Source organism: Zeus faber (assembly GCF_960531495.2).
Source record: "Zeus faber genome assembly, chromosome: 21".
Classification (NCBI taxonomy): Eukaryota; Metazoa; Chordata; class Actinopteri; order Zeiformes; family Zeidae; genus Zeus; species Zeus faber.
Window position 1 is genome coordinate 570,769 of NC_137208.1, and position 24,459 is coordinate 595,227.

General features: G+C 43.7%; 1 protein-coding gene across 1 annotated transcript; it reads left to right on the forward strand.

The window, feature by feature from the left end:
* Positions 1-16,718: 16,718 nt before the first annotated feature.
* On the forward strand, positions 16,719-22,393 carry tymp (thymidine phosphorylase; the record flags this gene model as incomplete). Its single annotated transcript, XM_080022285.1, has 9 exons — positions 16,719-16,836; positions 17,141-17,343; positions 17,482-17,580; positions 17,904-18,033; positions 18,118-18,236; positions 19,038-19,200; positions 20,867-21,094; positions 21,636-21,776; positions 22,290-22,393. The coding sequence occupies 9 exons, from the start codon at positions 16,719-16,721 to the stop codon at positions 22,391-22,393; spliced, it is 1,305 nt and encodes a 434-aa protein (XP_079878411.1).
* Between the last annotated feature and the right edge of the window lie 2,066 nt (positions 22,394-24,459).

Sequence of the window (24,459 nt, forward strand, 5' to 3'; positions counted from 1 at the left end):
CAGTAAATCATCTGCCTCCAACACCTTGTGTTCAGTGCATCTTCCTCTCTGACACCACCCGCCTGCATGTCCTCCCTCAGCACCTCCATCAAGCGTCTCTTTGGCTTCCTCTTTTCCTCTTGCCTGGCAGCTCCACCCTCAGCCTCCTTCTCCCAATGTAACTCTCATCTCTCCTCCACACGTGTCCAAAGCATCTCAATCTGGCCTCTCTCACTTTTCCACCAAACTGGCCAACCTGAGCTGTCCCTCTAATGTCCTCATTCTTAATCCTGTCCATCCTCGTCCCTCCCAATAAAAACCTCAACATCCTCAACTCTGCCACCTCCACTTCATCCACCTGCCTTTTTGTCATAATATAAATAAAATAAAATAAAAATAAAATAAGACTCAAAAAGATAATACAAAGTGGGTGCACACAATAGAAGGGAATAGAGTTATGTAGTGTATATGGGATAGGCTATTTGTATATACAGATATGTGCAGTAAAAATATTTAGAGTATAGTATGCAACAGTACGACACAGCAATACAGTTACACCGAACAGAACAGCAATACAGTACGGTATGCAGTAACCCAGAACAGTGATACAGTACAGTATGCAGTAACCCAGAACAGTGATACAGTATGCAGCACAGTATGCTACATACAGTACAGTAAGGTGGTATAAGTGTCTCAGTACTTTTTGTTAGGACCCCTGGTGAGGTCAGCGTTGACAGTTCTTATGTCTTGATGTAGAAACTCTGTCTCAGTCTCTGTTCTCGCTGTGGCTGTGGAGGCTCTTGCTCCACCGCAGCAGCTGGAACAGTCCATTGTTGGGGTGGTGAGGATCCTTCATGATGCTGCAGTTCTGCTTCTACACCTCCTGGTGTATAAGTCCTGCAGGGAGGGGAGGGTAGTTCCAGTGGTACATTCGGCTGAAGGCACCACCCTCTGCAAGGGCCCGCCAGTACAGTTCCCAAAGCAGGCAGCGATGTTGCCTGTCAGGATGCTCTCCACTGCTCCACGGTAGAAGGACTTGAGGAGCCTCACCGAGACCCTGAGTTTCCTCAGCTGCCTGAGGTGGTAAAGACACTGCCTCGCCTTTCTCACCAGAGTGTCTGTTTGTAAAGTCCATGTTAAATCCTCTGTGATGTGGACTCCCAGGTACTTGAAGCTGCTCACCCTGTCCACAGAAGTCCCATTAATCACTAAGGGCGCGTGCGTCCTCGGTTGTAATCACAGTTCTCCAGATTCTGTGCAATGTAGCAAGTTACAATTTTTCCATTTCTACCAGGATTCAGAGACGAGCTGTGGATTTATATAACGTTGGTTGATGATGTCACAGAGTCACTGTTCTCAATGTAATGCCAATGTTCTCAGTTTTGGGTGAGTTTGTAAAGTTTGATCCATATTTCCTGATACAAATGTAGATGGGTGTCAATCAAAGATGGGCGACAACACATATGAAACGTTCCGGTTCCAACGAGATCTCAACCATGTCTGTTTGGGATACTTTTCGGACGAAAAAGGCCAAGGAGATGGAATCAAAAAAACAAAAAATAGAGGAGAAAGGGATGCAGACAGCAATACACGAACGACCTGAAAGGTTATAACATTGAACGATCCCCATTCAGCCTGCTTCTCATCTCACTTGTCGTACAGGACCATACTGTATCTGTTCGGCCAGAAAAGTGTTTTTTATGTTGTGTCATGTGACATCATGTAACTTAACAGCTCACTTGTTTGTCACTTATAGCAGCCCTAATTCTGATTATAATTTGTAAAATAGAGTGGAAAATTAGAAGAAGAAAAGAGAAGACATGTCAGATAATTGTTTTATTAAACAGTTGTCCAAAATAATCAAACAAATATCACAGTATTTATAAAGACCACACAACAATTAATAGGTGTTAATTATTAAAATGGCAATAAAAAATTGTACAACTTGTATTACGTTGTCAAAGTAGACAGTGCCATAAACATTGTGTTGTCATATGTAGTTGTTTGACAAAAAAAACACAATGTTTAAGCAACAAATTCAACAAATTCTGTCTTCACATTCTGTCTTTTCATTTAAATCTAAGTTAGCTGTAGCTACGTAGGAACCTGTTTATACGTGATGTTTCTTTGGAACAGACGTTTGTGACGTTTCTTTCTTACTCTAAAACAAACATTGTCATTGTGATAACTGACATTGTTGTGTGTAAGTACATGTGCAGTCTCAGTGACGGAAGGTGACGTTGGGTCTCGATGATGACGTATTTATTTAGGTTTACGTATTTACAGAGGTTAACAAAGGTAATCTATCTTACGTAATTTTAGTGGTGACTTTTTTCTTTAGATTTCATTTTCAATAAGTTACGGTTTCATGAATACGAAAAATGTTGTGGAATTTCTGTGAGTAATCACCATTTCACTGCTTCTATTTTTCCAACGCCTTCCTCAATCTTGAACGTATCACTCAGTCGCACATTTCAGTGGATTTGCCTCGACGTGGTTACAAGCCTTATTGAATACTTTTTTGCTTATTTTTTATGAATTCGACAAAGTAATGGGGACCAAAGAGATAAAATATCAATGGCATCAATCCACAGACATTGACCAGGTAATAAGGTACATTAATATCTATGTAAACGTATAGTTTGTAATCTCTAACCACTACAGAGTGATGGAGTCTACACCACACACTGGACACGGTGCAATGTACATTCTGAATCAGTATCTGTACATTTATAATAAATAATATGATGACATCATCAAGCGTCTTATTCTAAATCTCATCTCCTTCCATTAGTTTTTCGGACGTTGCGTTGTCAGTGACACACGACCACCTGGAAACTTGAGTTCAAATTAATTCTGTTTTTGACTAACTTCTGCTCCGTATGTGGATTAATTTCGATTTAACTTAAACCACAAAATTCTTGTGACGTCTCCGTTCAAATGAGACCTCCACCTTGTTCGTCGCTTCTGCCGTTGTTCTGTTCCATATACTTTTAACTTGAAGAATGATGAACACTTACAATAGGGTACACATGTGACTGATGACATGTCACAAATGATAACAATAATAACAATGATAACAATAATAATACCGTTTTGTTCCAGATCCAAAAGGTCCATTTAGAGATAAAGATAAATATTTGACTTAAGTTTCACTTTGACGTTTTCTGTACTTCTGTACTTGTAATAATCCTGCCATAATTTAGACCTAACCCATCTATTGTTATCTTTGTCCATATTATTGTTTTTTTTGTTTTTCATATAATATATTATCGTGTACAGGAATATCCCAAATATACTCAAAATGATATACATTTTTCAGTACTACAAATTCCTGGTATATGGAAATTTACAAAACACACTGACAGCAAACGCCTCCTTCCTGACTCTCCTTCTTATAATATTAAACTATCTGTGCAGTGATTCTACCTATTTGAATGGATTTTATCCATTATGTTTATGATGTAATGACAGCTTTCTGCCCCTAGGGGAGCTCACCCGCCATCTGACCAGTGGGCGTGGGGTCCATTCCAATTGCACTTCAACCCTACTACAATACTACTACAACACTACGACAATATTTCTTCAATGCTATGAGAAACATACTACAATACTACTTCAACCCTACATCAATTGTCATGATATGGTCAGGTGAACCCGAGTGCAGGACACACAGAGACTCAAGGAATAGGTGCAAATAACAACTAGTTCAAGTTCAAGTTCAAGTTCAAGAGATTATTTGTCACTAGGGTTTATTGAAGGGAACAAGGAGGTAAAGGGATGGCAAGCAGGGCAGACAGGGAAGGTCAGGCAGACAGAGCAGGCAGGTGGACAGGGCAGGTCGGTCAGGCAGGCAGGTGGGGCTTAGCCATTTTATTCTTCTGTATTTGCATTTGCCGTCATAAAAAAAAAAAATATATATATAAATATTTACTCTCCCACTGAAGATTTTGTTGTAAAGTTTAAACCATATTGTAAAATACACGTCAATGACACACAGGGAATCAAACCCGGGTATCCTGTGTACCTTACTCACTACACTATACACAGCACACATGAGTGAGCTCGGTAGTCTGTGGGTGTCCCACACGAGCGCTGGGAATGAAGCTTCCAGCAGACAAACTATTTTCAATCCAACTGTTCCAAAAAGTTGAAAGATTCAGAAAGACTTGTTTTGCCATCACTATAGGTCGGGCAGGCAGGCAGACAGGCAGACAGACAGACAGGTAGGCAGGCAGACTGCACATGGGAACTGGTTACATACTAGTTAATGAGTAGGGTAAAGATGTTGCAGAATGGGTGTTGCAAGAATGCAGAATCAGAGTGACAGAGAGAGGGGGGGGGGGTGACAGAGAGAGAGAGAGAGAGAGAGAGAGAGAGACTTTTTAAGGTTCCTCTATTTTCAGTAAGTCATGTCACAGCAGCAGAAACTTGATTAGGATGAACCAAAAAACAACAAAAATAGAGACAAACCAGAGGAAAATCACAGGTCAGTAATGAATAGTAGAGAGAGAGAGAGAGAGAGAGAGCGAGAGAGAGAGAGAGAGAGAGAGAGAGAGAGAGAGAGAGAGAAAGATCACAGCTACCACAGGAAAATCACAGGTTAATAATGAGGACAGCGCACAGCCCCTCCCGACACCACAAACACATTTGAAAGTGTCCAGTGTTCCAGTCAGTTTGTAAAACTCAAACTCCACCCTGAGGCAGCTGAGAGTAGACCAGTCGTAATCTGGTCTGGATCCACTGACCCCTGAGCCCTCCCAGCATTCTTCCTGCTTTTCCAAACCCCTGAAACAGAGTTCACCAGGATATGGACAGATTTGTTTGACACAGTGTAAACAGGAGCGAAGATAAAGAGATTAAAGGAGAAGCTCCCCCCCCCAGACCCTGAACCCACCGCTCCGGCAGCCAAACAACCTCTGCAGCCCAGGACACAGAGAGAGAGAGGGAGGGAGAGACTTTTGTTTATTAGCTAGGGGTTAGTAGGCCCCACTCTGTTAGCCTTGTTTCATTTAGTTTGACCAAACAAGAAACGCACAACAGGATCAACACTCACAAGGTTTCTCATCTGCTGTTTTTAAAGGTCCTTTAAAAACTGGTGCTGTCCAGGCTCCCCCGGCTGAGTCAGCAGCTTCCCTCTCCTCAATCTCACTGTACCAAAGGAGACAGATAAAGATGGAAAAAGAGGTGGATCCTCCTCCCTGGGTTGTTTGAAAAACACCACCACCTCTTCAGAGAGAGCACCAACACCTCTCTTTTAAATCTCTCCAAACTCCTCAGAGAAGTGACGCTAAGTCCTGGGTGCTCTTCCAACAAGCAGCTCCATCCTGCCACTAGGGTCCACGTTTCGAAATCCCGCTCTTCATCTTCTGTTTCCTTCTTGGTGCAGAGATTACAATGAAATATGTTGCTTATCAAAAAATGGTCTCCTCCCCTATCCATGGTCAAGGCTCCATCCTTCCTTCTCTGAGTCTCTTTAGTAACCTCTATCATGAACCCCTGACCACCTGCTGGGACCCTAACCCCAAACCACCTGCTGGGACACTAACCTATAACCACCTGCTGGGACCCTAACCCCTAACTCCCTGGTGGGACGCTAACCCCGAACCACCTGCTGGGACCCTAACCCCTAACCACCTGCTGGGACCCTAACCCCCGAAATACCTGCTGAGACCCTCACCCCGAACCACCTGCTGGGACCTTAACCACCTGCCGGGACCCTAACCCCGAACCACCTGCTGGGACCCTAACCTCTAACTACCTGCTGGGACCCAAACCCCTGACAACCTGCTGGGACCCTAACCCTGAACCATCTGCTGGGACCATAGCCCCTGACCACCTGCTGGGACCCTAACCCCTGACCACCTGCTGGGTCCCTAACCCCTGACCACCTGCTGGGACCCTAACCCCTAACCACCTGCTAAGTCCCTCCAACAGGAATCTGATCTGTATAACAGTTTTTAAGCAGTCTGAAGTCTTAAAGCAGTTGTCCTGCTCTCAAGATCCATCAGCCCCGGTTATCCTTCCCGTCAGGGCAGATTTAGTACCGCTGCTTTTACCCAATGATGACCGGACCAAAACAACTCCACCAGCTTCCTGTAGGGTCTGCAGGAGCCATCCAGGTGGGTCCAGAACAGCCAGACCATTCCAGATTGTGAATGATCGGTACCAGACCTCTGTACGACAATTTGGACAGGAACCACTTCCACTGAGAAAACTTGGATTCCAGTTTCTGTAGTAGTCCATCCCATTTCTTTTCGAGCCGACCCTTCGAGCCTAAATACAGCCTTGAAAGCTTCAGCACCTGTCTACCCCATCGTAGCCCACCTGGTAACTGAGGCACTTACTCCCTCCTCCATAAACCACAAAGTAAAGCCTCACTCTTAGCCCAGTTCACTTTGGCCGAGGCAGCTCTCTCATAAATTGTGAGGCTGTTCTCAATTTCCTGTATATCCTTTTTATCCCTGACCATTACTGACTGGTCATCTGCATATGCAGAATGTTTCCCTGCGGTACAAAATTCCAATCCTTCTGGCCTTACTCCCTGCTGCTTATTCCGTAAAAGTAGTAGAAGAGGCTTGATAGTATAGAGGTGTCCCGAAAGAGGACATTGTTGTCTGATGCCACGCCCCATGCTTACCTGCCTACCCAGTCTCCTGGCCACCTGGACTAGACATGAGGCTGCAGTGTACAGCAATAAAATGTTCCCCACAGCCAAATGCAGATAAGGTTTTAAAAAGGTACCATGGTCCACTCTGTCGAGTGCTTTTTCCTGATCTGATGCAATTAGTCCAAAATGTAGTTGAGTAAAACCAGACAGATCCATCACATCACGCAGTAGATGTAGGTTATCAAATATCGAGCGACCTAGTATAGTGTTTGTTTATTCCTTTTCAATGATTGACCCCAGACATGTCTTAAACCTATTTCTTCGGCTTATAGAGAACATCTTAAAATCAGCACATAATAGAGCAACAGGGCTCCAGTTTTTAAGCAAGCTCTTTTTGGTAAAAGAGTGGCAGTTCTCCTGAATTTCTGCATTCACATAAAATGTGGAACCAGTCTTTACCAATGGTTTTCCAAAATGATTGAAAATAGTCCACCTGCAGCCCATCCACCCCTGGAGATTTTCCTGAAGGCATCTGGAAAAGTGCTTGACTCAGCTCCTTCAAGGTGATGGGGGAGTCCAAATCAGTCTTTTCCATGAGAGAGGGTTTTTGTAGGTCCATAGGGTTTAGGGTTCGTCCTTAAGAAGAGTCAATACACAAATCGGCAGAAAACGAAATGTCACAGAATGTATCTGCTCCTTCCCTGACCTCATGCACCACATGTTAAAGACTCATGATGTCATCTCAAACAGTGCATTTGTTTGGTTTCACACCGTGTGGAGAAACAGCTTGGAGCCTCCACTTCCCTCAGATGGAGAACCTGGACCTCACTTCTGCTCCCTTTGCTGCTCCTGTCGGTTTGTTCCCAAACCTTCCCAACGGAGGTGTTCTGATTTGTTCCCACGCTATTAGCACCTATCATTTCATTTTCAAGTTCCTTAATGCTGGTCCCCAACTACTCCCTGTTTCACCTGTGGAAAAAGCAGTGTATTGCTGAACAAAATTCCTATTGTGACCCTTACCTACATCCCACTCCCAGCTCAGTGGTTCTAAATCAGCAGTCCCTCCGCTGATTAGGCTGATCCCCAGCAGTTGAGTGGCCCCGGGATGGGAGACTGCACCGCCTGTCTGCAGCTGCGGTTTGGCCACGCCCCCTTGGTCCACCACACTTACAATTTAGGGAAGAGGTAAGGCAGGCAATTGGTGGGAATGAACAGTTACCAGATGACTGGGAAACAACTGCAGAAGTTGTGAGGCAGATGGCCAAGAAGGTACTTGGTGTAGCATGCGGGAAGAGGAAGGAAGACAAGGACTCTTGGTGGTGAAATGAGGAAGTACAGGAAGGCATAGAGCAGAAGAGGAACACTCGTGAGGAGAGTGTTGAGAAGGTGGAAGGAGTACTTTGAGGAGTTGATGAATGAAGAAAATGAGAGGGAGAGAAGAGTGGATGATGTGGGGATAGTGGATCAAGAAGTGCAGCAAATTAGCAAGTGTGAAGTGAGAACAGCATTAAAGAAGATAAAGAGTGGAAAGGCAGTTGGCCCAGATGACAAACCTGGGGAAGCATGGAAATGTTTAGGTGAGATGGCAGTGGCCTTCCTAACGAGACTGTTTAACACCATCCTGGAAAGGGAGAGGATGCCGGAGGAGTGGAGAAGAAGTGTACTGGTACCATCTTCAAGAATAAGGGAGACGTACAGAGCTGTAGTAACTACAGGGGAATAAAGTTGATCAGCCACAGCATGAAGCTATGGTAAAGGGTAGTGGAGGCTAGGTTAAGAGGAGAAAGGGCGATCGGACGAATTAGCGGAGTCCCTCCGTTGATTCACCGATCCGCAGCAGCTGAGAGGTCCCGGGACGGGAGCCTGCACCGCCTGTCTGCAGCGGTGCAGACCATGCCCCCTTGGTCTGCCACACAGTAATCATTAACTCAACTTCTGAGCATTGCTTCAACAACTAGGTAAATATGAGAGAATGTCACAATTAAGCAAGAGCTCATCAATTTGTCTGGTTCTATAGGCCAGTCAATAATATCTGACAATTTTCATGATGGAGCTCAACATGAGGTATTTACATTTACATTAAGTCATTTAGCAGACACTTTTATCCAAAGCGACTTACAAGGGAGAATAACATTCAAGATACATTGCTACGGAGATTAGTGTAACAACAACATTAGTGTAACAATAAATACTGCTAGGTAGTGCTAAGTAATTGTAGGTTAGGACAGGAGGTACTCACTGAAGAGCTGGGTCTTCAAGTGCTTCTTAAAGACAGAGAGGGAGGTCCCTGCTCTGGTCATTTTTGGCAGCTCGTTCCACCAACATGGAACTACAAATGAGAATAGCCTGGATTGCCGTGGCTGTATGGCCGGCAGAGCCAGGCGACGCTCATTTGACGAGCGCAGCATCCGGGGGGCAACATGTGCTCTTACAAGAGCATTTAAGTAGGTGGGAGCATTCCCAGCAATCACTCTGTAGGCCAGCATCAGAGACTTGAACTTGATGCGAGCGGCTACAGGTAACCAGTGGAGCTCGATGAGCAGCGGAGTGACATGTGCCCTCTTTGGCTGGTTGAACACCAGTCGCGCCGCCGCATTCTGTATCATCTGTAGTGGCTTCACCGCACAGGCCGGAAAGCCTGTTAAGAGGGTGTTGCAGTAGTCGAGACGGGACATCACCAAGGTTTGTACCAGCAGTTGAGTGGCATATTGGGTCAGGTACGGCCTACAGGTATACAACTATACCTACAGGTATACAACTAAATTCAAGGGCTTTCTATTTATATGCTTGCAATTCATCTCACAATAATTCCAATTGAGCCTTTGCTTGCTGGACATGTTATGGCCTTACTCAATTGTAGAGCTCTTTGAGCAATTCTGTTGTCAGTCCTTCCCAATCACACAGTCATACACACTCATACACTGGTCAGAGGTCAAACTGCAGCTTAAAGGCTCTCTTGTGACACGGGCAATGCCTATCCCTGAGGCAATTCATTTTGTTTTTTTAACTCCCTGCCAGTACAGCCCTTTCCTTCACTTGGGAGTTCGCAGCATATACCTACCCTCCTAATCCTGTGTCCTACCATCCTAAATGGGGATGGTCATCTAGTAATCTAAAGGTTGCTGGTTCGATCCCAGGCTCCTCCTGCTAGCATGCTGTAGTGTCCTTGAGCAAGACACTTAACCCCTAACTGCTCCTGATGGCTGCGTCCGTCGGTGTTTGAATAATTGTAAGTTGCTTTGGATAAAAGCGTCTGCTAAATGAAATGTAACATCTCCTTACTATATGTATTTTCAGAAAGTATGATCGTTAGATATAAGTGTGGACTAAATTGTTCAGAACATTCTGGATACCAAGTAAGGAGAAGTTATTACACCGATGACAACATTCAAAGAAGATGCAGGAGACTAATCGTAAGGAAAACATCTTGTATTAGCACAAAAGAAACCAAAACAAACAGTATGGCCATTAAAATTTCACACTGCCTGAGTTTATGGTTGTTCTCAAACAAGGATTTATATTCTGTTAAGTGCACTTTGTTTACTGAGTAAGTTGGATCTACTTTCTTTACAGGATAGATATCAGGATATTAATTTTCTTTATGAGTTATTTACCTTTGTCAAAAATACCCCCTTAACAGATCAACCCATCATTTAAACCTGCACAAAACACCAAAAACACAGTACTGGGAAAGAGGTACAAATCTGACCCCTTCACTACACACAATTTATCTTCCGAGACAAAGTCATTAGGAAAGGGATATGCAGGTGAAGTGTGGGTATGTGAACTGGGGATACAAATTGGTGGAGTGAGTCTCTGCTGCAGTTTATTCGACCGTACAGGCAGGAATATGATGATTGTTGCTGATGCTGAGGCTCTGTGCTCATCAGTTGGGATAACTCGCCATCAGTTCCTTCACTCACTTCGTCATAGTCAAACAACCTGGACAATTCAGCATTCAGAGTTTTGATTCAACAGGTTTTCAGCGACTTGGTGGACATCTACAAGTCAGCAACAAAGCACAACCCATTAGACCTCAAGTTTGTAAGTGTTTAGGTTAAATGCAGCTGTTAAACCAAACTTTTCTTATACTGGCATGCAGCAGCTCTTCTCCCTGCAGTAGCACCAGTCATCTGAGTGATGTCAACCAGCTGCTGCCTTTAACACAGATGCCACTGATTGGCACCTGTTGCACCTGTTTACCTGTTTATATATTTACCTGTTTAAATGTTTAGCTGTTTAAATGTTTACCTGTTTAAATATTTACCAATTTTAAATATTTACCAAATTAAAATGTTTAAATATTTACCTCATTTAAATATTTGCCTGTTTAAATATTTACTAGTTTAAATATTAACCTCATTTAAATATTTACCTGTTTACATATTTACCTCATTCAAATATTTACATCATTCAAATGTTTAAATATTTACCAAATTTAAATATTTAGCTGTTTTAATATTAACCTCATTTAAATATTTACCTGTTTAAATATTTACCAAATGTAATTATTTACCTGCTTAAAAATGTACCTAATTTAAATATTTACCTCATTGTTGAATCCTGATTCAATATTTGAACTTTTTTTTTTATATTTGCTGCTTGTTTTTAATCCTTTGCTCCTGGATTGGAACAGATCAAAGTCCAAGCTGAAGTTTTCTCCTAGTTGTAAAACAAGGCGTGGCCTCATTGTGGGGATGGCCTCGTCATGGGCGTCTACCATTGTATCGACGCAGTGAAGTCAGAGCCGTCGCCCGAGCAGCAGGTAGGACATAGCCCCATCACACACTGATCAATAACACTGATCAGCACTTTATCAGTTATTGTGTTGTATAGAAAAGTGTTCCCTCTGTCTACACTGGAAACAGTTGCCTTGTGTTGCCTTGTGTTGCCTTGTGTTGGCTTAGAAACAGAAACAAGAGAAACAGTCTTTATTTATCACGCAACACACCACACTATAACACATGCTTGCACACACACATGCACATGCTTTTGATGGTGGCCGGTGAAATGGATTCTCTGCTTTTGACCCATCCTGGGTTGTCCTTCCTCCAGGGGCACAGCCAGGAGCAGTGGGCAGCATACGTAGACGCGCCCGGGGACCAGGTGATAAGTGTCCATCGCTGGTCAGACTACAGGCTTGTAGGCGTTGGTTGAACATTAATTGTTTGGAAACAACTGACACAGTTTGTGTTGAAGTAATATATGTGGAACTGTTACAGAAATTAAAGAGTCGCTTTAATCTGCAGTTTGTCAATCGGTGGTCTTAAATAAAGAGGCGGACAGATGCTGGTTTTACTTGTACAAGGGTCGGATCAGAGATGTGTTCAGGAGCAGCTCTCTGAGTCCAACAGTTTATTTTCAGGGAGTCAGAGAATATATGATCAGTTCGACGTCACAGATACAGAGAATATACAGTCAGCTTGACCTCACAGGTGCAGAAAATAATTGGCCAGGCCAAGATAAGGCAAGCTTTGAGAATGGGGAAAGCTTTTTGCCAGGAACGGTCTAAAAGTTTTGTGAAAGAATTAACCCCGTGTGCTGAAATAAAAGTGTGTGACTGGAAGCTACATGAAGTTGTGCTCTTCATTATGTGTGTACATATATGTTTATGTGATTACATGGATTTAGATATATTGTTACAGAACAAAGTAAGAGAATGTGATTTCATAAAGTCAGTTCAACTATTTCATCACTTTACTCCAACACAACTCAATTATTTTAACAATATTTCAATGACATGAAATTATAAATATAATTTTATGAAGTTTTAAATCTCTATATATATGAATAAATATAAACTGAAAAACATGTTCAAGATGAATACAACAAATTAAAATGAAGGAATAAGCAATTAATCATATTATTCTTGTCTAGTACATTTTAATTGACTAATAATAGATGTGATCATTTTAAACCGAATCACTTTTATTTTCACAAAACACAATGAAACAGTTATTTTTTAAACCTTTATTCCACAACACTGGATGTAAGGTTATGTGTCCCCATGAGCAAAAAATGCAAAGATTTCCTAAAAAGCAGGATGTGGTGTAGCTGTTGTTGTATTATCTGTTTGGATGTGAAACATGACAGTTTATTCAGGTTGTAAGCCCTTGGAATGGAACACAGTTGTAAACATCTTCATAAGTTCCTAAGATGATAAATGATCAACTAGACATAAGCAAATCAATACAAAAATCGACGGAACGACGGCTCGTAACTCTGAAAACTTGTATGTAAGTGCGCTCGTAACTCAAGGTACCACTGTACTGTTATATATTATATATATATATATATATATATATATATATACTGTTATAATTATAAATATATAGTGTTATATTTTATATATATATGAGGCAGCAGGTGAAGAGTCAGTTGTTGAAGTTGATGTGTTGAAGCAGCGTAAGGATCTGAGCCACTTTGACAAGGAGCACATTGTGATGCTGGACGACTGGGTCAGAGCATCTCCACAAGCACAGGTCTCGTGGGCTGTTCCAGCTATGCAGTGGTTGCTACCAAAAGTGTCCAAGGAAGGACGACCGCTGAACCGGCGACAGGGTCATGGGGCCCAAGGCTCATTGATGCAAATGGGGAGTGAAGTCTAGTCCATCTCGATGCCACCGAAGAACTACTGCAGCACAAAGTGTTGAAACAGTGGATGGTGCTATGATAGAAAGGTGTAGAACACACAGTGCATGGCAGCTTGCTGCGTATGGGAGCGCTCACAGTGTCCATGCTGACCCCTGTCCACCCCTGAAAGCGCCTACAATGTCAGCGTCACAACTGGTCCATGGAGCAATGGAAGAAGGTGGAGGTCTGATGAATCACCTTTTCTTCTACATCATGTGGATGGGTGGGGTTAGGGTCCGATCCCATGGAGCATCTGTGGAATGTGCTGGAGCAACAAGCCCGATCCATGGGCCCCCCCCCAACTTCCAGGACTTAAAGGATCTGCTGCTAACGTCTTGGTGCCAGATACCACAGGACACCTTCAGAGGTCTTGTGGAGTCCATGCCTCCATGTCACAGCTGTTTTGGGGACACCAGGAGAACCTACACAATAATAGCAGTGGTTTTAATGTTGTGGCTTATGTTGTTGTGGTTTATGGCATCTTTCAAACTAAACAGAGAGGTTACTTTAACCATTACTTTTGAGCTAATAAATGCAACACGATGCAGAATCTTGGCACTTGGCTTGGAAACAATCCAATGGGATCCTTCAGGAAGGACAAACAGTATCATAGATGCGACACCCCATGGTTTATTTTCACCATGTTCTATAGCCCACACATTTGTGTTCCATAGATAGCATGGTGTTTTGGTATATGTCGTTTTTTACTGGCAGACACAGTATTGATAGAAACTATGTTTGGACATACATAGGCTTTTTGTGTAAAAAAAACAACCCAAAACTAAGGAGCCTAATAGCCTTGAAAATTCAGTCACCATCAGGAGGCAAGTTGGACATTAATGGACCTTCAAATTAATGAAATTGAGGGGTATAAAAGAACACAATCAATTAGGCCACTTTTAGGAACACCACACAATTTACATTTTAATTATGGGGAGGTACACCTCCACCATAGTTGTCATCTGCGGACCATGAAGGACAATTTTACTTTCTGTATTGACATAGTCAATAAAATTACAAACAAATACAGGCCTCACACTTGTTTGTTTGTGAGGACTTGGTCCTCAATACGCTGTAAAATGTATTACTTTGCAAACACTCACCACCAGATCCTGCACAAGGTGATCGAGATTGTGTTTGAGATAGATGCACAGTCCTTTGGTGACACGTTCCCGTCCCGCATCAATGTCAGCCTCAAGTTTTAAAACATTAAAACGTTCAAATTTGATCACATGCATCCTAACTCAAAATTGTCACTAGTTTCTGAATTATGACTCTACATTTTATAAAATGTAATGTTAGATGGCAAAACACTGGTGGATTCGTCAACTACCTCCGAGCTTAATAAGTAGATTTGGAATGAAGTCGAACAGCTTCAGAAATATTTTCTAATTTACACAGTACTAAATTACATTATAAAAGTAACTTGCCCAACACTGCTAATTGGAAAAGTTACTTTTATTTATGTGGTTAGGGGGTTGGGATTAGGGGTTAAATATTTTCATTTATACTATATATTTATATATATACTGTATATAATGTATACTATATTTTGTTCATACAGAATAAAATAAGATCAAAATACAACTTTACTAAAAAGAAGAATACAAAAAAAAAAGTTGTGTGGAGGGACGTCCCATGGCGCAATGGCCAAACAGGCTAACGGGCTAACAGACTAGCGGCTACAAGGAGTTATTCACTTTTTTCCATCTGTTAATGAATGAAAACTCCTGCAGAGAGCAACGGTAAGAACCACCGACTGTGACAGACCTTTTTTCAACATTATATTTTTTTCGTGGCGTGTGTCAGAATGTAACACATGTTACTTGACGAGGTAACTGTAATGATATCACTCACATTGTATAAGTAACTTGTTAAATTACTGCGTTACTGCAAAAAAATAAAAGTAAATTATTACGGTTCCGCTTTGTAACGTGTTATCCCCAACACTGATGCATCCTTACAGAGCTGAGCTGAGTGTGGGAAATCTTTCCTCTTCAATTCTGTATTTGCACGGATATAGTTTGAGGAATGAGAAGTGATACATTCACTTGATTGACTCACTTTTTCCCCAACATAAGCTAAAGAAGTTCTTGTAGACAGAGCATGCACAGTACATAATACACAATACTACCACATTTAGCTAAAAACATGAAACAATTGTTTAAAATACACAAAAGATGCTGAGATAAATCTAACAGATAGCCAGTCTCCTTTTTGAGTGCACCTCTAACCACAAACCCCACCCCCAACCCCACACCCCTTAGCCCACCCCTAACCCCAACCCATAACCCTGAACCCCCAATCCCTAATCCTGAACCCCCAATCCCTAATCCTGAACCCCCAACCCCTAATCCCAACGGCCAACCCCCAACCCCTAATCTGGTTTGAATCCCCCTTCCCCACCCCTTGTGTGATTTATATTTGAATGGACATAAATAATTGAAATTATGATTTTGTACCCTTATTTCTGAGATTGTTTACATTTATATATGTATTTTTTTATTTATTGAGTGCCTGTGTGTAGCAGGGATTTCTACATGTTTCCTCATTCACTTATAGCACCTCTATACTTATATATACATGCATATATATATATATATATATATATATATATATATATATATATATATATATATATATATATATATATACATGAATATATATAGAGCTATATATACATGTATATATAGCTTGTGTAAAATATGTCAGTTAAACATACGCATTATGCATCTATCACAAAATATATAAAGATATAAAAATATCGCTAAGCTAACATGGTAATACTCAAATACAATCTATTCCAACAGTAATTCCAAAACCATGAAAACACCATTGGAATGCAATGCTGGCTGCTAAACAACAGGCTATATGCACTGGACTGCTTATCTACACAGCACACAGAAAATTCCTTAAACTACATAATCGGTACAAAACATACTTTTATATTGCAACATGTACTGAAGATGCAACAAAATACTCACAGGCAATGCTTTAGCAGGGCACAAAACAAAGGATGGCTTCAGATCTGTTGTGTGCATCTGGAATGAGGCAAATTTGTTGCCATACTGACTGAAAGTTCTGGACACTATGTCCTGGTATGGATGAATGACTTGAACACAAAATACCTGTCCACTCTAATGGGAAGTGTCTGTAAGTACTGGAGGTAAGTTAAGGTAGGTTTAAATTAGGATGATTTACATGTATATTTAATACAACACAGACAATTATTTCTATTATATAATTATAGAACCCAGAATCACGATTGTGGGGCCGCCACTTGCGGCCGCCTGCGTGAGCACCTTGTGTCGATTACGCACATTTTAGTATTTTTATATTATTACACTTATTGTGCGTAATCACCGGGTCTCATGACAATTCACTGCATATATGAATGACCATATGTATGTGACAAATAAAATTTGAATCTTAAATGTTGAATCAATCTAACCGGAAGTGTCTCCACTCTAACAGGAAGTGTTCTGGCTAACAGGAAATGATGTCGATCCCAGACCTGATCCGGAAGAAACAAGACGGATTGAAATTGAGCGACGATGAAATCAAATTTTTCATCAAATCCGTTTCTAACGGAAACATCCAGGAGAGTCAGACAGGTACACACTGTGTACACACTAGTACACACTAGTACACACTATGTAAACACTGAGTACATACTAGTACCCACTTGTACACACTAGTACACACTGAACACACACTAGTACACACTAGTATACACTATGTACACACTATGTAAACAATATGTACACACTATATACACACTGTAATACACACTATGTACACACTAGTACACACTATGTACACACTATATTACACACTATGTACACACCGTAATAAACACTATCACACACTATGTACACACTGAGTACACACTACTACACACTGCCATGTATGTGCTAGGAGCCATGTTGATGGCCATCTGGATAAAGGGCATGGTTGCCACGGAGACCATGGCCCTAACCCAGGCGATGCTGTCATCGGGGGAAGTGATGTCATGGCCGTCGGAGTGGGCAGGGCTTGTAGTTGACAAACACTCCACAGGGGGCGTTGGTGACAAGGTTAGCCTGGTGCTAGCACCAGCACTAGCCGCTTGTGGCTGCAAGGTGAGCTAATTTCACACTGTGACCTGTAGGGGGCGGACTATACATTCCACTGTATCTATTTTTAAGAGGGTGTAGTTCACACTGTGACCTGTAGGGGCCATACTTTACTACACATTGTGTGTGTATGTGTGTGTGTAGGTCCCTATGATCAGTGGGCGTGGCCTGGGTCACACTGGAGGAACCCTGGACAAACTGGAATCCATCCCAGGATTCAACATCCACCAGAGCACCCAGCAGGTAAGATCCACCTACTCGACCCTTACGCCACTGATCTACTCCATCCTTACGCCACTCACCTACTCCATTCTTACTCCACTCACCTACTCCATCTCTACTCCAGTGACCTACTCCATCCTTACTCCACTGAACTTATCCATACTTACTTCACTAACCTACTCCATCCTTACTTCACTGACTTCCTCCATCCTCTTTCCACTGACCTACTCGATCCTTACACCACTGACCTACTCTGTCCTTACTCCACTCACCTACTCCATCCTTAGACCACTGACCTACTCTGTCCTTACTCCACCTCTAACCTCTGACCTGTGTGTCCCCAGGTGCAGGGTCTCCTGGACCGGGTGGGCTGTTGCATTGTGGGTCAGACCGAAACTCTGGTCCCAGCTGACAGGGTGCTGTACTCCACCAGGAGCATAACCAGTACTGTAGACAGCCTGCACCTAATAACTAGTAAGTGGTACTACTGTACTGCTGCAGTACTACAACAGTATTATTCCAGTACAACTGCAGTGACTGTGTCTTTTCCTTTCTTAGGTTCCATCCTGTCTAAGAAAGCGGTCGAGTCTCTGGACGCTCTGGTTCTGGACATCAAGTTCGGAAAAGCTGCTTTTCAGAAAGACCTGGAAGGCGCTAGGAAGCTAGCACGGTCCCTGGTGAGGACCTTACACCCTGAGACCCCCAGGGACGGTGCCAGGACAGTCCCTAGTGCGGACCTTAGAAACTGAGACTCCATGGGATGGTACTAGGAAGCTAGCACGGTCCCTGGTGAGGAACCTAGACCCTAAGACCCAGAGCAACGGCGCTAAGATGCTAGACCTGTCCCTGGTGAGGGGCAGGTCTAGCATCTAGATCTTAGACCCTGAGACCCCCAGGGACGGCGCTAGGAAGCTAGAACAGTCGCTGGTTCAAATCGTAGGCCCTGAGACCCCCTTCGACAGCGCTAGGAAGCTAGAACAGTCCCTGGTGAGGACTTCACACCCTGAGACCCCCAGGGACAGTGCCAGGACAGTCCCTAGTTAGGACCTTAGAAACTGAGACTCTATGGGACGGCAATAGGAAGCTAGCACAGTCCCTGGTGAGGAACTTAGACCGTAAGATCCCCAGGGATAGCGTTAAGATTCTAGAACAGTCCTTGGTGAGGACTTTACACCCTGAGAACCCCAGGGACAGCGCTAGGACAGTCCCAAGTGAAGACCATAGAAACTGAGACTCCATGGGACGGCAATGGAAAGCTAGCACGGTCCCTGGTGAGGAACTTAGACTGTAAGACCCCCAGGGATGGCGCTAAGATGCTAGAACAGTCCCTGGTGAGGGCCTTACACTGTGAGACCCCCCAGGGCCGGTGCCAGGACAGTCCCTGGCGAGGATCTTAGACCATTCATGATTCAAACCATTATTTTTCCATGCCATCGGCCGTTCGTAATCAAACAGAAACCATGGTAACCATGTTTCAGGTGGGCGTGGCCAATAAGCTGGGAATGCGCACAGGGGCGGTGCTAAGCCGCATGGATGCTGTCATTGGCCGCTGCGCGGGAAACAGTCTTGAGGTGATCGAGTCCCTGGAGACACTGAAGGGCCGAGGACCTGAGGACCTAATGGAGCTCGTCACAACCCTGGGTACCTGGACCCTGTACCCCATAAACTATACCCTGTACCCTCAATACTACAAACTGTACCATGAATACTATAGCTATACTATAGCTACTAATACCCTGTAGCCTGAACACTGTAACCTGTTCCCTAAATACTATAGCCTGTACTATGGATACAATACACTGTCCCCTAAATAATACACACTGTAGCCTTAATAATATACCCTAAATATGATACCCTGTACCATAAATTCTATAGCCTGTACCCTGAATACTGTACCCTGTATACTGAATACTACACACTGTATCGTAAATACAATTCCCTAAATACTACACACTGTAGCCTTAATACTATACACTGTACCCTAAATAATACACATGGTACCCTACAAACATCAAACTGTCCCCTGAATACTCTAACCTGTATCCTAAATACTACACACGGTACCCTAAATACTATACCCTAAATACTTTGCACTGTAGCTTAAATACTATACACTGTGCCCTAAATTATACACAATGTACCCTACAAACATCAAACTGTACCCTGAATACCACACCCTGTATCCTAAATCATACACAATATACCTGAAATACTTGACTCTGTACCCTAAATAGTATACCCTAAATGCTACACACTGTACCATAAATACTATATTCTGTGTCCTAAATATTATACTCTGTAGCCTAAATAATACAAAATGTACCCTAAATACTATATTGTACCCTGTATCCTAAATACTACACACTGTACCCTATATACTATACCCTAACTACTACACACTGTAGCCTAAATACTAGACACTGAACCCTTAATAATACACACATACCCTACAAACTACAAACTTTACACTGAATACTATACCCTGTATCCTAAATAATACACAATGTACCCTAAATACTAGACATGGTACGCTAAATATTATACCCTGACACTGTACCCTAAACAGTACTCCCTGTACCCTAAATACTATACCCTATACCCTAAATACTATATTCTGTACTCTACATGCCATGCACTGTCCCCTAAATACTATACACTCTGGCCTAAATTCTATACCCTAAATACAATACCCTGTATCCTAAATACTACACCTTGTACCCTAAATACTACATACTGTAGCCTAAATATTATACACAGCACCCTAAATAATACACATGTGCCCTACAAACACCGAACTGTACCCCGAATACTGTGATCTAAAGGTTGCTGGTTCGATCCCAGGCTCCTCCTGCTAGCATGCTGTAGTGTCCTTGAGCAAGACACTTAACCCCTAATTGCTCCTGATGGCTGCGTCCGTCGGTGTTTGAACAATTGTAAGTCGCTTTGGATAAAAGCGTCTGCTAAATGACTAAATGTAATGTAATGTAATGAATACTATACCCTGTATCCTAAATAATACACAATGTACTCTAAATACTATACCCTGTACCCCAAATACTATACCCTGTACCCTAAATACTATACCCCTTACCTTGAATATTATACCATGTACCCTGAATAGAAACAACCTGTACACTGGATATTATACCATGTGCCCTGAATTCTATACCCTGTACACAACATACTGTCACCTTAAGATTATACCCGGCACCCAAAATGCTATACCCTGCACCTAAAATACCACATCCTGTACCCCAAATACCACGTCCTGGTTCTAAGTACATTTGTTTAATGTGTCCACCACTAGGGGGCATGCTGCTGCTGCTCTGTGGGAAGGCATCCAGCCAATCAGTGGGCAGCAGGACAGTGTTAGATAGCGTGAGGAGTGGAGCCGCCCTGGCCCGGTTCCAGGCCATGATGGAGGAACAAGGCGTGACCAAGGAGGCAGCCCAGGAGCTATGCTCCACCCATTGCGACTACCACCGCATTCTGAGGAGGGCCAACCATCAGGTGGAGCTGCAGGCCCATGCCGACGGTAAGTCCAGAAACCTGGTACAGAATCCAGGTCCAGGTGGTCAAGCGGGTCCAGGACCAAGAAGTCCAGTGGGTCCAGAGGGTCCAACAGGACCAGGAGGTCCAGAGGGTCCAACAGGACCATGCGGTCCAGAGGGTCCGACACGGACCAGGAGGTCCAGCGGGTCCAACAGGACCATGAGGTCCAGGGGGTCCAACAGGACCGTGAGGTCCAGAGGGTCCAACACGGACCAGGAGGTCCAGGAGTTCAAGTGGGTCCAGAAGGTCCTGGACCAGGACAGGACCTGGACCACAACCTGGAATTGGACCTTATGTTACCTGAATCCTATGACCTCATTACCCTGTCTTATTATTAGTTTCCTTATTAGCATAGCCGTTAGCCTAGCACCTAGGTTCCTTCATTCTCTCTCTCACCACCCCCCTTCTCTCTTCCCCTCTGTCTCCCTCCCTCCCTCCACCTCCCCCCCATCCCTCCTCCCCCGTCCCTCCATCCTCTCCCTCTATCCCTCCTCCCCCTTCCTCCACCCTCCCCCTCCCTCCAGGTGTGGTTCTGGATATTGATGGTCTAGTTCTGGCAGAGGTCCTCCACCAGTTGGGAGCAGGGCGATCGGTTCCTGGAGAGCCAATCAACCACAGCGTGGGGGCGGAGCTTCTTGTATCGCTGGGTCAAAGGGTGGAGAAAGGTACTAGTACACTTTGTAGTACATACTAGTGCACTAGGTAGTATGTATTAGTGCCCTATATAGTACATACTAGTATACTATGTAGTACATACTAGCATACTTTGTAGTATGTACTAGAATACTATATAGTACGTATTAGTATACCATTTAGTACATATTAGTGTACTATGTATTACATACTAGCATATGTTGTAGTACCTACTAGTATACTACATAGTAGGTATTAGCATACTCCAGTAGTGATCCAGCAGTACTGTGGTAGAGCTGCAGTAATACTTCAATAGTACTTTGGTAATACTCCAGTAGTACTCCATTAATTCTCCAGTAGTACTACAGTAGTACTCCAGTAATACTTCATTAGTAGTCCAGTTATACTCCTGTAGTACTCAGTAATGCTCCAGTAGTACTCTGGTAGTACTCAAGTACTACTCCAGTGATGTGCGTGTGTGTGTGTGTGTGTACGTGCAGGTACTTCCTGGCTCCTCGTGCACGCTGACGTCCTCCTGGATTCAGAGCAGAGTGGCCGCCTGCAGAGTGCCCTGAGCCTGGGGGCTCCTGTGCACGCCCACATGCACGCCCCACACTCACTCATAGTGCAGAGCATCTACCCAGAATAGAGCCACATGCACACCCCTCACACATTCATCTACCCAGACTAGAGCCACGTGCATGCCCCTCAAACACTGTTTTGTTATGCTTGGCACTTTGTGTTAATAAAGTTTTACAAAACAGTCACATGTTCAGTATTGTAGAAGTGTTGTAGTAGTGTTGTAGTACTATTGTAGTAATACTGTAGTAGTGTTGTAGTACTATTGTAGAAGTGCTGTAGTAGTGTTGTATTAGTGTTGTAGTACTAATGTAGTAATATAATAGTAGTGTTGTAGTAGTTGTGTTGTAGTAGTCTGGTAGTAGTGTTGTAGTATTGCAGCAGTGTTGTAGTAGTATGGTAGAAGTGTTGTAGTTATAGTGTAGTAGTGTTGTATTATTAGAATAGAATTGTAGTAGTGTTGTAGGAATACTGTGGTAGTGATGTAGTAGTGTTGCAGTAGTTTTGTAGGAGTGTTGTCGCAGGGTTGTAGGAGTGTGTCGTGGTTCCGCCTGCCACATGCTACCCAAGTGATATTTTCAGGGCCCTCCAGCACACAGACACAGGACACACTGGGTTGTAAACATCAGTTTATTGCAGAGAGGAGGCTAGGTGGAACAAGCCAGGAGCAGCCTATTGCAGAGAGGAGGCTAGGTGGAACAAGCCAGGAGCAGTTTATTGCAGAGAGGAGGCTAGGTGGAACAAGCTAGGAGCAGTTTATTGCAGAGAGGAGGCTAGGTGGAACAAGCTAGGAGCAGTTTATTGTAGAGAGGAGGTTCGGTGGAACAAGCCAGAAGCAGTTTATTGCAGAGAGGAGGCTAGCTGGAACAAGCCAGGAGCAGTTTATTGCAGAGAGGAGGCTAGCTGGAACAAGCCAGGAGCAGTTTATTGTAGAGAGGAGGCTAGGTGGAACAAGCCAGAAGCAGTTTATTGCAGAGAGGAGGCTAGCTGGAACAAGCCAGGAGCAGTTTATTGTAGAGAGGAGGCTAGGTGGAACAAGCCAGGAGCAGTTTATTGTAGAGAGGAGGCTAGGTGGAACAAGCCAGGAGCAGCCTATTGCAGAGAGGAGGCTAGGTGGAACAAGCCAGGAGCAGTTTATTGCAGAGAGGAGGCTAGGTGGAACAAGCTAGGAGCAGTTTATTGTAGAGAGGAGGCTAGGTGGAACAAGCCAGAAGCAGTTTATTGTAGAGAGGAGGCTAGGTGGAACAAGCCAGGAGCAGTTTATTGCAGAGAGGAGGCTCGGTGGAACAAGCCAGGAGCAGTTTATTGCAGAGAGGAGGCTAGCTGGAACAAGCCAGGAGCAGTTTATTGTAGAGAGGAGGCTAGCTGGAACAAGCCAGGAGCAGTTTATTGCAGAGAGGAGGCTAGGTGGAACAAGCCAGGAGCAGTTTAATGTAGAGAGGAGGCTAGCTGGAACAAGCCAGGAGCAGTTTATTGCAGAGAGGAGGCTAGCTGGAACAAGCCAGGAGCAGTTTATTGCAGAGAGGAGGCTAGCTGGAACAAGCCAGGAGCAGTTTAATGTAGAGAGGAGGCTAGGTGGAACAAGCCAGGAGCAGTTTATTGTAGAGAGGAGGCTAGGTGGAACAAGCCAGGAGCAGCCTATTGCAGAGAGGAGGCTAGGTGGAACAAGCCAGGAGCAGTTTATTGTAGAGAGGAGGCTAGGTGGAACAAGCCAGGAGCAGTTTATTGCAGAGAGGAGGCTAGCTGGAACAAGCCAGGAGCAGTTTATTGTAGAGAGGAGGCTAGGTGGAACAAGCCAGGAGCAGTTTATTGTAGAGAGGAGGCTAGGTGGAACAAGCCAGGAGCAGTTTATTGCAGAGAGGAGGCTAGCTGGAACAAGCCAGGAGCAGTTTATTGTAGAGAGGAGGCTAGCTGGAACAAGCCAGGAGCAGTTTATTGCAGAGAGGAGGCTAGGTGGAACAAGCCAGGAGCAGTTTAATGTAGAGAGGAGGCTAGCTGGAACAAGCCAGGAGCAGTTTATTGCAGAGAGGAGGCTAGCTGGAACAAGCCAGGAGCAGTTTATTGTAGAGAGGAGGCTAGGTGGAACAAGCCAGGAGCAGTTTATTGCAGAGAGGAGGCTAGCTGGAACAAGCCAGG